The 18,538-nt window shown below is 37.3% G+C and overlaps 1 protein-coding gene across 5 annotated transcripts in view; it reads right to left on the bottom strand.

Annotated features, from left to right (window-relative positions):
* Positions 1–6,717: 6,717 nt before the first annotated feature.
* The window catches only part of clcn5b (chloride channel, voltage-sensitive 5b), a 32,755-nt gene continuing 20,934 nt past the window's right edge, over positions 6,718–18,538 (bottom strand). For all 5 annotated transcript variants that reach the window (XM_067401418.1, XM_067401416.1, XM_067401417.1 and 2 more), the window contains 6 exons: positions 17,503–17,583; positions 15,453–16,007; positions 13,614–13,800; positions 12,813–13,211; positions 10,882–11,098; positions 6,718–7,183 (listed from right to left, as the gene is read on the bottom strand). In XM_067401418.1, coding sequence (XP_067257519.1) covers positions 7,093–7,183; positions 10,882–11,098; positions 12,813–13,211; positions 13,614–13,800; positions 15,453–16,007; positions 17,503–17,583 — 1,530 coding nt within the window. In that variant the 3' untranslated portion in view covers positions 6,718–7,092. The remainder of the gene's footprint in view (positions 7,184–10,881; positions 11,099–12,812; positions 13,212–13,613; positions 13,801–15,452; positions 16,008–17,502; positions 17,584–18,538) is intronic.

The raw sequence follows: 18,538 nt of genomic DNA, 5'->3' as shown, positions 1-18,538 counted from the left end.
CACATAAATCTATACACTCAAAGCCAAGCTTAAGATCACTCTCCGTTCTCATAAGTCTTCTAGACAACCAACTATGAGTCATCGTCATTCTCACTTCTGCTTCCCGATGTCTCACAATCTCAAAAACAATACACACTCAGAGGCCACACACACTTGCACACCATTTGACTAACCCAGTGTTGACCACACACCAGTCTATTCAAGTTTTTGTTGTGGCCACACACACTGTCCGAAACGCACACACTCGTTGAGACAACCTGCCCTGAACACCCAGACTGGCCTTGTTCCTGCCTGCACAAATATACCCTTACTTCATCACACATTCCCCTTGCCAGCGCTCCCTAGCAATCCGTCACTCATATGTGTCATCGTTAAAGCTTTTCTACCATTCATTAAGACCACCAGGCATTCCTATTCACAAACCCAAGTTTGTCCTCCCCAATTCCCAGAATCCACCAGAACACTCCGGAATGTCACAGGAATCACATCCAGGCACTGTCCAAATAATTCAACATCTCAGCACACACACACAGGCCTCAATTATCTCATTCATTTGTGCAGGGCCTGGAAAGAGTAAACACCAATAAACAAATGGGACAGTTGGCACGAGGAGAGCGGCGGCAGGGCTGGAGATCTCTCTTCTCAGCTAGATCATCTCTATCCTGTGAGACCAAGAAGCTCCGCAATCATCCCTCAGGTTGATATTAGTCTCCTCTCCAGTCTGAGACACAGAAATTAGGCCAGTTTGTGATGACTTAGACATTAACAATCTTTTTACATTTTCTAAAAACAATTACACACTTTTTCTTTGAATCAGTTTGGTACACTCTAAAAAATGCTGGGTTAAAAACAACCCAAGTTGGGTTGAAAATGGACAAACCCAGCGGTTGGGTTAAATGTTTGCCCAACCTGCTGGGTAGTTTTATTTAAACCAACTATTGTTTAAAAATTGCTAAATGGCTGGCTTAAAATGAACCCAAAATAGTTGGGAAATTAAAATCCAGATGCAATTAGAGGCAACAATAATAGACAAAAGGTAAATGTTTATTAATAAGCTTTAATATTTTATTAATATAAATGTAATAGTTTAATCGTTTATTAATATAAAGCAATTTAATAAATGTTTATTGTTTAATAATTATTCATTGAACATTAATAAATGTTCATTTCCAACATATGGGTTCATTTTAATTAAACAATACAGTAATTTTTAAACAATAGTTGAGTTAAATAAAACTACCCAGCAGGTTGGGCAAACATTTAACCCTACCGCTGGGTTGTCCATTTTCAACCCAACTTGGGTTGTTTTTAACCCAGCATTTTTTAGAGTGTACTAAAAAAAATGGGCCTGATGGACTTGCTCTCAAGCCACTTCTTGGCTTTCTTTGCAATCTGGGCAGGAGGATTGTCTTGTTGAAAAATAACATCTGATCATTCCTCTTTAGATAACAACTTTTCACTTTTGGGAAGCAAGCCATTCTGCAATATTCTCCTCTAAAGCATTAAATGATTTTTCACAGTGAAGTCACTCTCCAATACCAGCAGCTAAAAAGGCTCTCCACACAATGACACCACTTCCTCCATGCTTCAATGTGGTAGAGATGCATTTATACTTATAGCAATGTTTTTTTAAGTAGTGCATTAAATTTAGCTAATTTCCTCACCAATAATTTGTATTTAGCCATTGTTGACTTTTTTTTCTTCTTTTCTTCCCCATAGACAAATACACGCACTTTTGCATTGCTCATTTTTGTTTTAAGTTTAATCATTTTTATTTTTTAAATATTTCTATTTAGCTTTAATCTATTTGTATTTCAGTTTTATTCATTTTAGTACTTTAAAAGGTGCCCTAGAATTGAAAATTGAATTTACCTCGGCATAGTTGAATAACAAGAGTTCAGTACATGGAAAAGACATACAGTGAGTCTCAAACACCGTTGTTTCCTCCTTCTTATATAAATTTGATTTGTGCAAAAGATCTCTGAAGAACTGGCGAATCTCAACATAACACAGACTGTGATGCAACGGTCGGGATCATTAATATGTACGCCCCCAATATTTGCATATGCCAGCTCATGTTCAAGCATTAGACAAGGCAGTATTAATGTCTGGATCTGTGCACAGCTGAATCATCAGACTAGGTAAACAAGCAAGAACAACAGCGAAAAATGGTAGATGGAGCAATAATAACTGACATGATCCATGATATCATGATATTTTTAGTGATATTTGTAAATTGCCTAAATGTTTCGTTAGCATGTTGCTAATGTACTGTTAAATGTGGTTAAAGTTACCATCTTTTCTTACTGTATTCATGGAGACAAGAGCCGTCGCTATTTTAATTATTAAGCACTTGCAGTCTGTATAATTCATAAACACAACTTCATTCTTTATAAATCTCTCCAACAGTGTGTAATGTTAGCTTTAGCCATGGAGCACTATCAAACTCATTCAGAATCAAATATAAACATCCAAATAAATACTATACTTACATGATCTGATATGATGCATGACGAACACTTTGTAAAGATCCATTTTGAGGGTTATATTAGCTGTGTGAACTTTGATTATGCAACGTATTATAGAGTTGCGAGCTTGGGGGTTGGGGAGCGCGAGCATTTAAAGGGGAAGCATGCTGAATCGGCGCATTTTTAATGATGCCCCAAAATAGGCAGTTAAAAAATGTAATAATACAAAACCTATGGGGTATTTTGAGCTGAAACTTCACAGACACATTCAGGGGACACCTTAGATTTATATTACATCTTGTAAAAAAGGGTTCGAGGGCACCTCGAACTTTATTTTAGTTAATTGCAGTGATATATACTGTATAGGTGCAAAGGTAAGACGTAGTGTCTCAATTATGAGATACACACATTGCAATATTTGGGTCTTACATTATGAGAAATGAAGCTGTAATTGTTCAATCGCAATTACCCTTTTATTTATTTTATTGAAATGTGGAAACAGGCTTGTGTTTCATTCAAAGATCCATGTAAAATTATCCTCTAAATCATCTGTGAATACTGCCCTAGAGCTCATTTCACATTGTTGCACATTGTTGCTACTTCAAGAAGCATTTGTGCTTTTTCAAAAGCAGAATCCTTATAATAAAGCTACAAAATAATAGTTCTTAAAATATGTCCTTCAAAAGGTGTGAGAAAGTCAGCATTCAGAAGCAGTAACAAATAAGACTCACCCCACAATCCTGTGGTGTTTTAAGAGACCCTCAGCAATTTCCTTGAAATACCACATTTAACATGAACCACTGTGGGTCTATTCCTACAGCCACCAGAGCAATTTGGGGATTTAGGGAATAAAAACGCTCATATTTCTGAAATTTTAATGCCCTGGAGCGTTTGATTATGTAAGATAAACAAACAAACAATAAAGGCCACAAGCGATTCTTTACATAGCTGAAGCATAAACACATACTATTTGACCTTCGGGATTTATTCATTCAGATTTAATCAAATGGACAAAAGTTCATTTGACAATATGATATAATCACAGTTACATACAAATACTACAATAGAACTTTTGTTGTGCAAAATAAATACATATTTAAATTTAACATCTCTCATCAATAAGACAAATAGACAAATGCTTTGGAATAAATTATGCATATTTCTTTTCCTTCTAAACAATTTGGTAATAACCACATCCCCTTTTTGGCGAGAAAAATCACAGGTTTCTTCGGATCTACATCGTAAACATGCTCAGTGACGCCTGTAAAAGCAGTTTACTCAGCTTTAGCATTTGTCCTCAGCTCTAAACTGGCTATTTGCATAGAAAAAGGCAAGCACATTTTCAAGCAGATGCAAACGAAACAGCTGTTTGTTTGCCTTCCTGAGATATTTGAAGCCAATGTTCTGTAGATAAGAACATAGGAGGTCTGTGGCGTGTCCTGTTTTACATTATAACATTTTATTTGGTCCCGGTCCTGGCCCGGCTCCTTCTGCACCAATCAAGTGTTGGGTTACAGCGCAAAGAGGCTCAGCACCCACCCGGATTGCAGGAATGAGTGGAAGTCCTTCGTGCCAAGTCTCTCCAATAACCCCCCGTGTGACACAGAGGGAACCTTTGTGAAACGATCCTTGCACTGACCAGTGAACACTGTTTAATTAACCTTTTCTTCTCTCCCTCCTCCCATATTCCCATGTTTTCCTAGGAAGGCAAAAGAGAAAGGCATAATCTCTCCTTCCAACACCCCTACGGCCCCCCACACAAACACACACACACCTTTTCTTGTAGTAATCAGAGCGCAAGAATTTCTTTTTCCCTCTCGCTCCATTATAACAGTGCAGAATAGACCGTTGTTTAAAGACTGGACCGGAAATTGTCTTTCTAAGAGTGGAAGGCGGTCGGGGCTGCGTGACGGTGCTCGAGGGAAGCGGTCGGGGGACATCCTGGCGACCGGGATCCCAGACGAGCAGGAGCTAATGGGAACAATAGCCCTCCACGACCTCCCTGCCCCAAATCCAACTCCCGGGAATTACAGCAAGCAGGGAAAGAAAGCGTTTAGAACAGGCATGAAAAGAGTCAAATGCCTTTATTAGGCCATAAACAACCCAAATGCCAATGCGGAGGGGGGAAAACATGCATTGAACTGGAGGGCGGAGGTTTTAAAACATACCGAGACTAAATGTCGAGAGAGTATGCCAAGGAAGTGGACTACAGTATGAGTTTAGCCCTTTCGTTACTGGGAGGATCTCGTTATGTCATAATCAGATCCTCATAGCCAAACAAGGGAGGTGCCAGGAGATGCTTCACTGAGGTTGTCTGAGGACGACGACGTAGTTGCATTGAAACGACAGTGAGAGAAATGGACGGAGGAGTGGATTCACATCTCCAAAGACTGTATGGAGGGGTCCAGGTGCTCAATATGAGCATAAAGATGTTGGGGGAATGAGTCCCGAAGGTAATGACATGAGAGATTGCTGCAACACACCCAGTGAGCGAACTGGGCCAACAGTCAATCAGGTGGTGCACAATATCCAGAATGAACAATCTGTGAGATTGTGAGTGCCTCCTGGTGGTGCAATGCAGGGATCGCAGCTTTGTCCATTTAAGAAGCGGAGTGGAAATTGGTTGTTTGGCAGCCACTACAAACTTTTTGGAAGACATAAGCCAATGGTAAGGCTAAACAGATTTTTTGGGAGCAAGAGAGCGTGAGGGACTGAAACAGATTTGATTTCGATTATATGGGCAAAAAAAATCATGTTAAACAGAAGAAAGAGTCATATAGGTTAGAGGGTTAGTTCACCCAAAAATGAAAATTCTGTCTTTAATTACTCACCCTCATGTCGTTCCACACCTGTAAGACCTTCATTCATCTTTGGAACACAAATTAAGATATTTTTGATGAAATCCAATGGCTCAGTGAGGACTACATTTCCAGCAAGATAATTTACACTTTCAATGCCCAGAAAGCTACTAAAAAAAACATATTTAAAACAATTCATGTGACTACAGTGGTTCAACCTTAATGTTATCAAGTGACGAGAATACTTTTTGTGTGCTAAAAAAACTAAATATCGACTTTATGACAATATTTAGTGATGGGCGATTTCAAAACACTGCTTCATGAAGCTTCGAAGCTTTACGAATCTTTTGTTTCCATTCAGTGGTTCGGAGCATGAATCAAACTGCCAAAGTCACGGCCCCCAGTGGTGAACCATTGAAATTTCAAAACGAAGCCTCGTTTACTGAAATCACGTGACTTTGGCGCTCCGAATCCCTGATTCGAAACAAAAGATTCGTAATGATCATGAAGCAGTGTTTTGAAATCGCCCATCACTATATTATTGTCATAAAGTTGTTTTTTTTTTTTTTTTTGGCGGACAGAAAGTATTCTCATCACTTGATAACATTAAGGTTGAAACACTGTAATCACATGAATTATTTTAAATATGTCTTTAGTAGCTTTCTGGGCACTGAAAGTGTTAATTATCTTGCCGTCAATGCAGTCCTCACTGAGCCATCGGATTTTATGAAAAATCTCTTAATTTGTGTTCCGAAGATGAACAAGGTCTTACGGATGTGGAACGACATGAGGGTGAGTAATTAATGACAGAAATTTCATTTTTGGGTGAACTAACCCTTTAAGAATGTCACAAGGTTGAATAAATGATGACAGAATTTTTTAATTTTGGGGTGAACCAAAAATCATGTGCCACTCTTTTAGAGTCTTCAAAGTGACTAATGGAGGAACGGCACTACTGTGGGAATTTTGTTAGTATGTATAAGTGAGAAAGAATAAGTGTGTCTGTGTGCCTTTTCAACATGATACACCAAATCTCAATACATTTCCGTACATCTTCCCACAGGGATCATTCGACGCACACAGGTTCAGGCAAGACAACCTCAACGCACGTTCCCTGGTTCATCTCAGGAATGTTCTCACCCTTCTGAAGTTCCTTTCGAGGTCAGACGTCACTGCAGGGAATAAAAATCCCTGCTAAAAAATAGCTTAAACTACTTTGTTTTCTGGTCTTTGCTGTTATGGTCTCAACTAGTTGTTGCGGTAAATATAAATTATATAATATATATATATTATATATTATATATATTATATATTATATATTATATATATTATATATTATATATTATATATTATATATATATATATATATATATATATATATATATATATATATATATATATATATATATATATATATATATATATATATATATATATAAAAGATAGTTTAAGTAAAGTAGAGTAAAGCACCATTAATGAATTAAAAGCTCGAAAAGAAGTCGCCCCAAATTTAAAAAGACGTGTCGGCAGGAAAAGCATTTGGACCACATACAGCAACAATCAGGCCTGAAATGAGGTTCACAGGTGTGAGAGAACAGCATTTGTCACATTAATGTCTCTATGACCTCGGGACAGGCTAAACAGCTCCTGTCTGAACATGTCCAGTTCTGGAGCAGAAAAAAGCTGCCTTAGGCCACACACCCCCTCAGTGATACACACACAGTCCTGCCACCAACATTACAATCATCATCATCCTCACAGGATGATTCAGCCCTCAGAGTGCATGTGTGTGTGGGAGTGTCCTCTCCGTCCAGTCCTGAGAGTCTTCAGTTGAAAAGGATCGAATCCGGGTCTCTGTTGGCCATCTGCGCCATGTGTTTAAGAACATCTTTTTTAGTGATGATTCCCAGCAAACGCCTGAATGAGCGACAGAAAAGAGTCAGAAAAATAGATACTTAGTTTTTAGTTAATACAAATGACTAATCTGTCAAGTCACATAAAATTATTGAACAGATGGTCCTAGTTAGCATATGCATGAGAGAGACTATGTTTGCATAAAGTTTCAAAGCCAAGTGTATAAAGTGTGTGCTTGTGTGTTGTTTCCAGTCTACTCTTTTTTTTGTATTATGTCATTTCCTTTTATTGTGCTAGATAGACTTGAAGGGTGGATCATAGGGACTGAGAAAGACCAACAGCCACGTTGATTTACTCAACATCGGGAGCTGATTAACATGCGCACACACACACACATACACACACACACACACACACACACACACTCTCTCTTTAAAAGGCAAAACAAATGCCTCAAGAATCAGCTTCAGCTGTTTTGAACAAATATGGCAGGGAGCACTCTTATAATAAAGTAGGGTGGATCATATTTCCTCTTTTTCCTGGACATGTCCTCTTTTTGGACCTAAAAAAATGCGTCTGGCCGGGATTTCTAAATCGCCCAAAATGTCCAGGATTCGGCTTTTGCTTTCTACAGTCGCTATTCCTTCTCACACGCAAATCCATAAGTAATTTGCGCATCAGAGCACGCAGATTGAACACAACAAACGCTGTCATCTTGCATTCAGATGCCCGGTGTTTGTGACCCAATCGTGTGAGGCGCTTCTGGGAGGGAATTATACAGAACCACTTTAATGACAGACTTTGCGCAGGCATTACAGAATGACGAAGACAGCATTTTAGATGCTATGCAACAAAACGAGATTGGTCCATCCTATCTCAAAGTCACATATGTCTTTTTTGATGCGCATCATATAATTTATTGTGTTTCCACTTTGTTTATGCACGTTTTCGTGTCGCATAAAAATGTATCCGACTTAGTTAAATGCATACTTTTTTTTATGTGCATTTTTAGAATTTATGCGCATATTGGCGATTCCATCTAGCGTTTGTTCTTTTTCTTTGTGATATCCCAAAATGCGCATAAAATAGGGGGATAGAAACATAGCAGGGGCTTCTGTGTATACAATACAACTTTAAACACATGTCTTGCAAAGACTTTCATGTGTACTTGATTGGTAATCAAGGAGTGTTGGGAAAGATTCGATCTTCAGGAGAACACAAGGACTGAAATTATTTTTGACTGAAACAGATTTTTTTTATGGCAACTGATTTTATTTATTTCATTAAATAAAATAAAACAGACTCAGCTGGGGAAGCCCTCCTGCTTGGATTGACATATAATTAAACATAATTAAAGTTTATTTTACTAACATAGTCCAAACTGCAACATGGAGATGACAGATCTGTTCTCAAACCTAGCGAGCCAATTCTCCAAAACACAAACAGCCTTCAAAGCAGCATTCAAACTGAGGAACCTAATAAATGACTGATTTGAAATGCTCAACATATGCTCAGCAATACCTCACTCTATTGGAATCATGTTGTTAAGTTTACCTATTTAAGCTAACCTAACCTATTTCCCCCAGTAAAAACATCTTCAGCAGCGGTTCTCGCATCTTTTGACTGCAAGGTCCTTCACTGTCAGAGACAAAAGCGCCCCTATTCAAAGGCCCACAAAGATATTTCTGGTACTTCTGCTGTAATGACAAAGCTGCTCAAACACAGAAACCAGGAGTGGCAGTATATTAAAATAATAATAACAGTAGTAATGATAACAATAATAATAATTCCTTAATACCAAAGTGTTACCAGTGTTTACATTTTTATTACTAATTAATTTAAATGACTTCGTTCTCAGTAATGTCTACCCTAAATGCTTGACATAACTGAAAACTGAAAACTGAAAATGACTTTTCCAGTCCAATCCCTCATAAATATAAATAAATAAAATATAACCTAAATAAATGTGACAGTTGTTGAGAGAACAAATTAAAATAAGAAATACCATGTCAGCTAAAATGTTTATTTTAAGCAGTTTTTGCTTATTTTAAATTTCGTTTTTTGTCTTATTTCAAATCATTTTAAGTCTTAACTTGAGGCTAGTGATGTGTTGTTCATGAATGATTCGTTCATTTTGAATGAATCTTTAAAGCGTTAGTTCACCCTAAAATGAAAATTCTGTCATTAATTACTCACCCTCATGTCGTTCCACACGTGTAAGACTTTCGTCTGCTGAACACAAATCAAGATCTTTTTGAAGACAGAATGCTGTCAGATTTCCTTTCATTGACTGCCTTTGTAACTACCACTTTGATGCTTCAAAAACTTCATAAAGAGACCGGAAAACTAATCCATATGAATCACACAGATTAGTCTAAATTTTCTGAAGAGAATCGATCGCTTGTTATGAAGAACAGATGTAATTTAGGCTTTTACTCGCATGTAAACATTGATCAGCGAACATAAGCAGAAGCTCAAACGAACCTGAATAACACACAAGAACAAACCTCTTCCTGCTGCGTAACCAATGAGGTTCATTCTTGTGTGTTACACAACCTAAATTAAATCTTTTCATTAGAACAAGCGTTCAATCCTCTTCAGAAAATTTTAACTTATCCGCTCGATTCATATGGATTAGTTTTCTGATCTCTTTATGAAGTTTTTGAAGCATAAAAGTGGTAGTTACAAAGGCAGTCAATGAAAGGAAATCTGACAGCATTCTGTCATCAAAAAGATCTTTATTTGTCCTCCGCAAATTTATCCCACATTGGATACAGAAATGTATTTAATTCACAACCTTCCTTACAAACAAGTACGTAGTTATATTTTTAGTTTAGTTTAGTTTTTTTTTTTAGCTAGCATAATAATTGATTTTCCTATTAAGACTGGACATATTGGTCTAATATTTTTTACTTTAATATTTTTCAGAAGGGACAGTAGCATAACATAAATGTTTATTGCACATATCTTTTGCTAATTATGTTAATTCCTAAATATAATACAACATACAGTCAATAGTAATACAAATGTAATGTTGTATTTGTTGCGAGACACTGAGCTGGGAAGCAGTCACGTGACAAAAGAACAAAGGACTCAGACCCGAAGACTCGAGAGATGAACTAATCACTTCTGTTTCTGCATTCAGCCTATGGGGCTGTGACGGGATGAATGAACGGCTCGAACCCAAAGACTCGAGAGGAGAACTAATCATTTCTATTTCCGGTACTGCAATTTCATATGGGCCTGTCATGTCGGGCCCCCCTGCTTGAGAACCACTGACCTATAGCACACAAATATACATTTATACTTAAATTGTATTAAGTACTTTTAAAAAAAAATCATCATTACATCAATTAAAGTATATTTTTACTCAAAATTTCTCTCAACTCTTGCCTAGCATTTTGAATTTTATAGCTTAGCTATAAAGCTCTGGGGTTGCCTTATCTGATTGCGATGCTGTCTCAAGAGTTTGACCAAATAAGGTATCTTAGAAGGTTGCATAGAGTTGCTGCCACAGATGTTGCCTTTAATGCTAAGCAGCTAAAGCTCACTAAATTTTGGAACAGAGCTAATGTGTGACTTTAAGGGTGAGATAAAAATCTTTAAATCTGATCTGTGTTCATACAGCTGCCATAAAATGACAGCCTCATTCTGCTTCTCATGGGAGAAAACAAATAACTACTATATGCATATCTCATCCACTTCTTAAAAAAAAAAATGGACCACACAGCTGTACACACCACCCATTTCCACAAACTCACCCGTTTTGAGTGACGAGGCACTGCCGCAGCCCAAGCTTGCGGAAGATGTCCACCACAATTTCCATGGGCGTGTGGTCAGTGACCGTGAAGGGGCTGAGGTCCAAGATGCTGTGCAGTTTGACTGCGGGAACGGCATTGAGTGATGCGGGCGGATCACATTCAGTGAACAGGACAGCAGACACGCTGACAACGCCCTCCTGATGCCGCCGTGCATTTTCTGAGATGATTGAGTGAAAGATATATAGGAAAAACACAAAAATAAATAAATAAATGCAACAATTCTTCCACACAAGAATTGGCTGAAATTACTGCTTCCAATCTTATTGGCTGGCTGCTCTAAATCGTATTGTAATAAGGGCACACAAGTTTTCAATCAGTCAGCCAAGAAACAAAGTTGCGCATACAAGGCGCCAGGCTGACAAAATCTTTGTGCTATCAAGTGACAGATATTCAAGAGTTTGGTCTGAGACATTTAGTAGCAAGAGAAAGAGATATTCTCAGACATGGCTTCATCTCCCTAAATATCAGAAAAATATATAGAAACTGCTTTCAGACTGTGGTGGGTTGCATCAGTCAGTTGGCTGGTTTTTAAGACTCCTAACAGTCAAACTGATGTCATATATTTGTTTATTTTACCATACAAAAGTTACGATTTTGTTATATTTTTGAAAAGAAGTAATTTGCTCAGTAAGGCTCTATTTTTTATTACAAAAAATACAGTAAAATCAGTAACGGTGTGAAATAATATTATTAAAATTTAAAATAACTGTTTTCATTTATTTTAAAATGTAATTTATTCCTGTGATGGCAAAGCTGAATTTTTAGCATCTTTACTCCAGTGTTCAGTGTCACATGATCCTTCAGAAATCATTCTAATATGATGATTTGTTTTTCAAGAAACATTTCTTATTATTAAATGTTAAAAAAAAGCACATCTGTTTTCAACAAAAAGTCTTTAATGGGTCATTCTGTGTCAATTCAACCAGAGGTTCCCAGCTTTCTGTAGAAAGACAAACATAAATAGTGCTGAAAGCCAAACAAATAAATGTATATTTACTGAGTAATCCACTATTTTGTAGAGGGTCAAAATGACCATTTTCATCTGAGATTTGGATTTGAAGTATCAGCTGTGTGCAAAGTGATCCAACTTTGGGTTTTCAATCACTGAAAATGGGTAAAATTCAACAATTTGTAATAAGTAGAGTGTACGCTCACCTATAGGCGCATATTACTAACGCGCTCTTTAAAATAAAATATTTATATTATTAATATTTTATTTATATTATATTAATATTTATAATATAATATAATATAATATAATATAATATAATATAATATAATATAATATAATATAATATAATATAATATAATATAATATAATATAATATAATATATATATTGCGGTACTGACCAGGTTTCAGTTGGTCAATGGCGCACTATATTTCAGTTGCCTCAAAATAGCAACACGCCAACAATGCGCCTGAACACACCTCGTTTTCAGACCAGCATGCCCATAGGCGCATAAATGGGTGCAAATGCATTAGCTATTTAAACAATGTGGTGCAGGACATGAAAATGATAACTGCGTTGGGCTGAAACTAGCAAAAAACACTTGCGTCACACCTGGCGCCACATTGCAAAGGGTGTGTGATAGGACCCGTAATATTTTGGCTTTCATCACTATTTATGTTTGGGGAAGTTTCCAAAATTTGGTTGATTTGACACGGAATGACCCTATTGTCACTTTTGATCAATTTAATGTACCCTTGTTGAATATTAGTGCCAAAAAAAAAAAAAAAAAGTTTTACTGACCCCAAACTTTTGAACGGTACTGCGTACACATATATTCTCCTCATTTTCTTCCTTTTTTAGACTAAGAAAACATTGTAAACTGTAAATATGTGGAGCACAGAATAAAAACAAATACTAACCTAAAGATATGACCAGATCCCTCCTCAACACAAAGCCCACCAATCTCTGGGACTGCTGTGAGATCACCACAGGAAAGCCACTATAGGTGGTGTCTAAGATGAGTCTCTCCACCTCTTCTACAGTCATTCCACTTTGTGACAGCACAGACAGCGGTGGGCCGCTCGGTCGTGGCCGCATCACATCCGTGGCAAGAGTCTTGTGGCGAAATTCCTCTTTGGCCTCCAAGAAGGGGTAACCGTTAAGACGGATGTGGGCCTCGTAGATGCCCTCACGACCCAGAGCATCTGCGACCCATTTGCTGGTCATGGCAGCAGCCATGAGGGGCACAATGTATTCTAAACCTCCCGTCAGCTCGAACATAATGACCACCAGAGAGACTGTCATACGTGTCACACCACCTAGAGTGGGAATCGAGAAAAAAATTCATGCTTACTAAACTGGCAATGCAGCAGAATTATAGCCAGATGTGGCGATTGAATAGTTTATAATGCAAATAACAAACCTAGCAACACATTTCTTTTGTTACAAGATGGTGTTTAATAAAGATTTAAACCACTAACCATAAGTATGAACAACAGTAATGGTGAAGCTTGCCTTAGCAAGCACCAATAATTAGGATGTTTAAATGAAATAGTTCATTAAAAGAGTCAATGACTAAGAAAGGTCAAGCTATGCTCCTGAAAGCCAACATTAAATGCTTCTGCATGGAAGACCGCACAAAACAATTTGGTTTTAACTGCAAAGTGAAAAATAAATCATCTGGAAGAAATTCTGAGAAATAGAACTAAATCAGCCCTCACCCAGACAGGCTGCTGCGCCCACCATGGCGTAGAGGCCCGGCGTGATGCAGTCCGCCCCAGGAGAGCACCATCTTCTGAAAACATTCCAGTCGTGGTGGTAGATGGCCAGCTGCTCCATGCCCACACCAAGAAGTCTGCCGGCTATAGCCCCAACCGCCATACTGGGGATGAACAGACCGGATGGCACCTAAGAACAAAGAATAAGACAAAAGAAATAGATAAAGATGGCAGAGCTTACTAGATATGCAAGCAGTGATTTGAAGGTTTGAAAGTTTTATCGTGACAAGGATTGGATCGATGTACTTCTGAATTGGAACCCTAGGTAACAAATAGCCTCAGATGATGAATTTCTATAGGAAATGAAATCAAGGAAAACTAAATAACATGTAATTGTTTGGTCCAAATTTATTTGGATGACATTTAAAATAAAATCAAATAAAACCAAACACATTTTTTGTGGGTATCATTAAAATTGTTGAAATGTTGAAATTTCTGACATAATTACTCTTATTCTGTGAAAAAAGCCTGCCAAACTAACTGGGAAACTCAATTTTGTTGTCATGTGAAAAAAAAAAAAAAAAAAAAACCTCACAAAACTTTATAGTTAGTGATACTGTAACTGTACCATGGTAAATGTGTGGTGCTTAGGAGTTTGGCTATTATTTTATTGTATAAGCGATTTGGCCCTCTAGTGGTTGAGGAATAAAACTGCAATTTACTCATGGAGGTAAAAACTAACTCTTAAGGACATTTTTGTCTTTATTTATTTATTTATTTATTTAATAATTTTGCCTGTGTTAATGCCAACTGCAATCATTTTGGCACAAGTGTTTATTAATATTGGAATTTTCCTTTCATTTATTTTACACTAGTGACTCAAAATAGTTACACTTAGGACCTTAAAGGGTTAGTTCACCCAAAAATGAAAATTCTGTCATTTATTACTCACCCTCATGCCGTTACACTCGTAAGACCTTCGTTCATCTTCGGAACACAAATTAAGATATTTTACTTGAAATCCGATAGCTCCGTGAGGCCTGCATAGGAAGCAATGTCACTTCCTCTCTCAAGATCCATAAAGGTACTAAAAACATATTTAAATCAGTTCATGTGAGCACAGTGGTTCAATATTAATATTATAAAGCGACGAGAATATTTTTGGAGCGCCAAAAATAACAAAATAACAACTTATTTAGTGATGGCTGATTTCAAAACACTGCTTTAGGAAGCATCGGAGCATAAATTAATCAGTGTGTCGAATCATGATTCGGATCGCGTTTCAAACTGACAACGGCTGAAATCACGTGACTTTGGCGCTCCGAACAGCAGATTCGATACACAGATTCACTGTGCTCCGATGCTTCCTGAAGCAGTGTTTTGAAATCGGCCATCACTAAATAAGTTGTTTTGTTATTTTTGGTGCTCCAAAAATATTCTCATATTCGCAGATATCTTAATTTGTGTTTCGAAGATGAACGAAGGTCTTACAGGTGTGAAACGGCATGAGGGTGAGTAATAAATGACAGAATTTACATTTTGGGTGAACTAAACCTTTAAGGACAAAAATGTAAAAATGTAAATGCAATTTTTAATCCCAGGGACATTTAACTATAAAATGATGCAGTCTTTGTCATTAGGCTTTTTTTCTTCTAATTTTTACTATTTTTTACAAGGTCTCAGGTTTGGCCTATAAAGCAAATACTCACCCTTTTTCCTGTTTTCCTGTATTATAGATGAATTATGTTGCTATAATTGTGTGGGTGTGATGGTATGAATGTCAGTGTGGTTTGTATGTATGAGACGAGAGTTTTCCTGTCAAAACATATCTAGGTCTGTTACCTTCATGCCAAACGTAGCCACAGTGATGAACATCTTAAAGACCAGTGCAAGAGCTAGCAGCAACATCGCTGTATAGAGCCCTGGCCCTGCCGGACGATCCGCCAGACCGTTAGTGACCGTATCATTAACACTTCCTGTTCTGCTTCCACTGTAGTCGCAGATTTTCGACGAGTCCAGCAGACTACAATCGTTGAACAGCTCGGAGATCAGTTGGCTGCCGCTCATCCGAGTGTACTCATTCGGGAACGATAGCAATGCTGTGATCAGGGTGACCAGCAGAACCTCGAGGACAGGGTAGTGCCCGAGGCAGCTGTTCTTTCGGAGACGGCACCAGGCGATGTTAGCACGGATGAAGAAAGCCCCCCAAAGGCCACCAAAGATGCCAAGAAATATGAAAGGTATGAGTTCTAGAAAATGCCAGGGAGTGTGGAACTCCACGTAGAAGAGGACCAGACGGCTGTTGCCGAAGGGATTAATGGAGCGAAGGGTGAATGCTGCAACCAGAGCAGCGAAGAACGAACGCCACAGAGTCTTCAGAGGGAAGTAGTAGCTGACCTGAAAAAGAAATGTGAGAGAAATATGTTGCTGTTAGATGTTAGAACAACATTCAGCAGATGTTCTCAACATTGATAATAGACCAGTTATGTCAATTGCAGCTGTGCGCATATTGTGGTGGCAGAAATCAGTGGTAACAAGTGGAGGAAACCGCAAAAATCATAATAAGAGACAAAAAAAGTGTTATTGTGCCAATGTTCCTTTCAATGTCAGAACGCAAAAAAGATGTTCTTCATTTTCATAGAATACCGTCACTGAAGACACCCTTTGAAGCTAAATGCAGATGTTTATGGTTGCAAACCATTAAACGGACAGACTGGACTGATGAAACATGATGATTTGTCTACTATTAAAGCATGCATTTGATGTAAACAATAGGTCTACATAATATTCACATACACAGTTCATTGGGGACATAGTATATTAGCCCTACAGTTACAGCATGAAATATTCAAATCTACAACATTTTTCATAGGGAACATTTAGACCTAAAATATTTTTATCTCACAATTCTGACTTTTTTTCTTGCAAGGTTCCAGGATATAAAGACACAAGTTTATATCTCGCAGACCTAATTTTTCTTCTCTGAATTGTGAGATATAAACTCTAAATTATGATTTTTTTTTTTTTACCTATTCTTCTTCTTATATATATATATAAAATTATAATTTGTAAACACCCAAATGGTCTATAAGAAAATGTTTCTTGAGCAGCAAATGAGCATATTAGAATAATTTCTGAAAGATCATGTGACGCTGAAGATTGAATCAATGGCTGCTGAAAATTCATCAATTATATTTTAAAATATATTAAAATAGAAAACTGTTATTTTAAATTGTAATATTTCACAACATTACTGTTTGCTGTATTTTCATCAAATAAATGTAGTCATGTGAACATATCAGACTTCTTTCAAAAAAATTTATAAATTTATAAATAAATCTTTCCAACCCCAAATGTTTGAATGGTCGTGTACATGTGAATCTGCCCTTTTTAGGATGTTTATCAGATGTTTGTGTGTCAATAGTGTGACTTGTTTTTTTTCTCTTTCTTTCAAAATGCATTAAAAATGTAATACATAAAGAAAGTCAAATGACAAGAATACATCTATGATATATCTCCGTTTTAAATTTAAAAATGTTTTGGTAGAAAACAGTTTCAGGTTTCAGTTTCAATAAAGACATTTCAGGGTATTTTAACCATTTAAATAGTAGTGAAGCTGTTTTATTTTATCATATTATTAATTTCTGAAAATATCTTGTTGGTCAAAATTATAACGCAATGATATACATATAGACATTGAAACCCCCTTTAAACACTTCAGTTATTACCATCTCCAAATAATTCCTGAACAGCTTGTCTAGGTTTATTTCGGGTTTATCTGGCTGACTATATAATAACCCTTCCAAAATGGGGGTGGGGATCAGAAACTGTACTATCAAAATATATGAATCTCTTTGATTATAGCAAGACTGCAGAAACATAAAGTGCTCACCTCCTCAAGACTGAAAAGCACCCCTCCAATAGGAGCACCAAACGCTACGGACACTCCCACTGCAGATGCTGCAGACAACACCTGATATACACACAAAATGAAATTTACTTCTTTTACAATCCAAATTTCTTAAAGGAACAATCCACTTTTTTTGAAAATAGGCTCATTTTCCAGCTCCCCTAGAGTTAAACAGTTGAGTTTTACCGTTTTCGAATCCATTCAGTCGATCTCCGGTTCTGGCGGTACCACTTTTAGCATAGCTTAGCATAGTTCATTGAATCTGATTAGACCGTTAGCATCACGCTTAAAAATGACCAAAGAGTTTTGATGTTTTTTCCTATTTAAAACTTGACTCTTCTGTAGTTAAATCGTGTACTAAGACCGACAGAAAATAAAAAGTTGTGATTTTCTAGGCTGATATGGCTAGGAACTATACTCTCATTCAGGCGTAATAATCAAGGAACTTTGCTGCCGTTCCATGGCTGCAGCAGTGCAATGATATTACGCAGCGCCTGTGAGCCCCTGCTTGCACAGGGAACGTGCCTTGCAACCATGGAGACGTTTGTGAGAGACGCTGCGTAATATCATTGCGCCTGCTGCAGCCATGATACGGCAGCAAAGTTCCTTGATTATTACGGCTGAATGGATTCGAAAACGGTAAAACTCAACTGTTTACCTTTAGGGGAGTTGGAAAATGAGCCTATTTTCAAAAAAAGTGGAGTGTTCCTTTAAAGGATTAGTCCACTTTCAAATAAAATTTTCCTGATAATTTACTCACCCCCATGTCATCCAAGATGTCCATTGCTGCGTCCCAATTCGCCTACTTATACTACGTCCTAAAAGTATGTACTCTTTTTGTAAAGAAAAAGTACATACTTTTGAGTGTGTAGTAGAAGAGTATGCAAGTTTTGGGACATACTACCTTGTCATAACTGCGTCTTTAACGGACGTTCTGTTGCTTAGTTACTCAACCTGTAACTGTTTAAACTACCGTGTCAATCATCATGTCACAGTTAAAATCCTCCACATTGAATTA

Source organism: Chanodichthys erythropterus, chromosome 11 (genome assembly GCF_024489055.1).
Source record: "Chanodichthys erythropterus isolate Z2021 chromosome 11, ASM2448905v1, whole genome shotgun sequence".
NCBI classification, from domain to species: domain Eukaryota; kingdom Metazoa; phylum Chordata; class Actinopteri; order Cypriniformes; family Xenocyprididae; genus Chanodichthys; species Chanodichthys erythropterus.
This window is presented reverse-complemented; position numbering and strand designations above follow the sequence as displayed.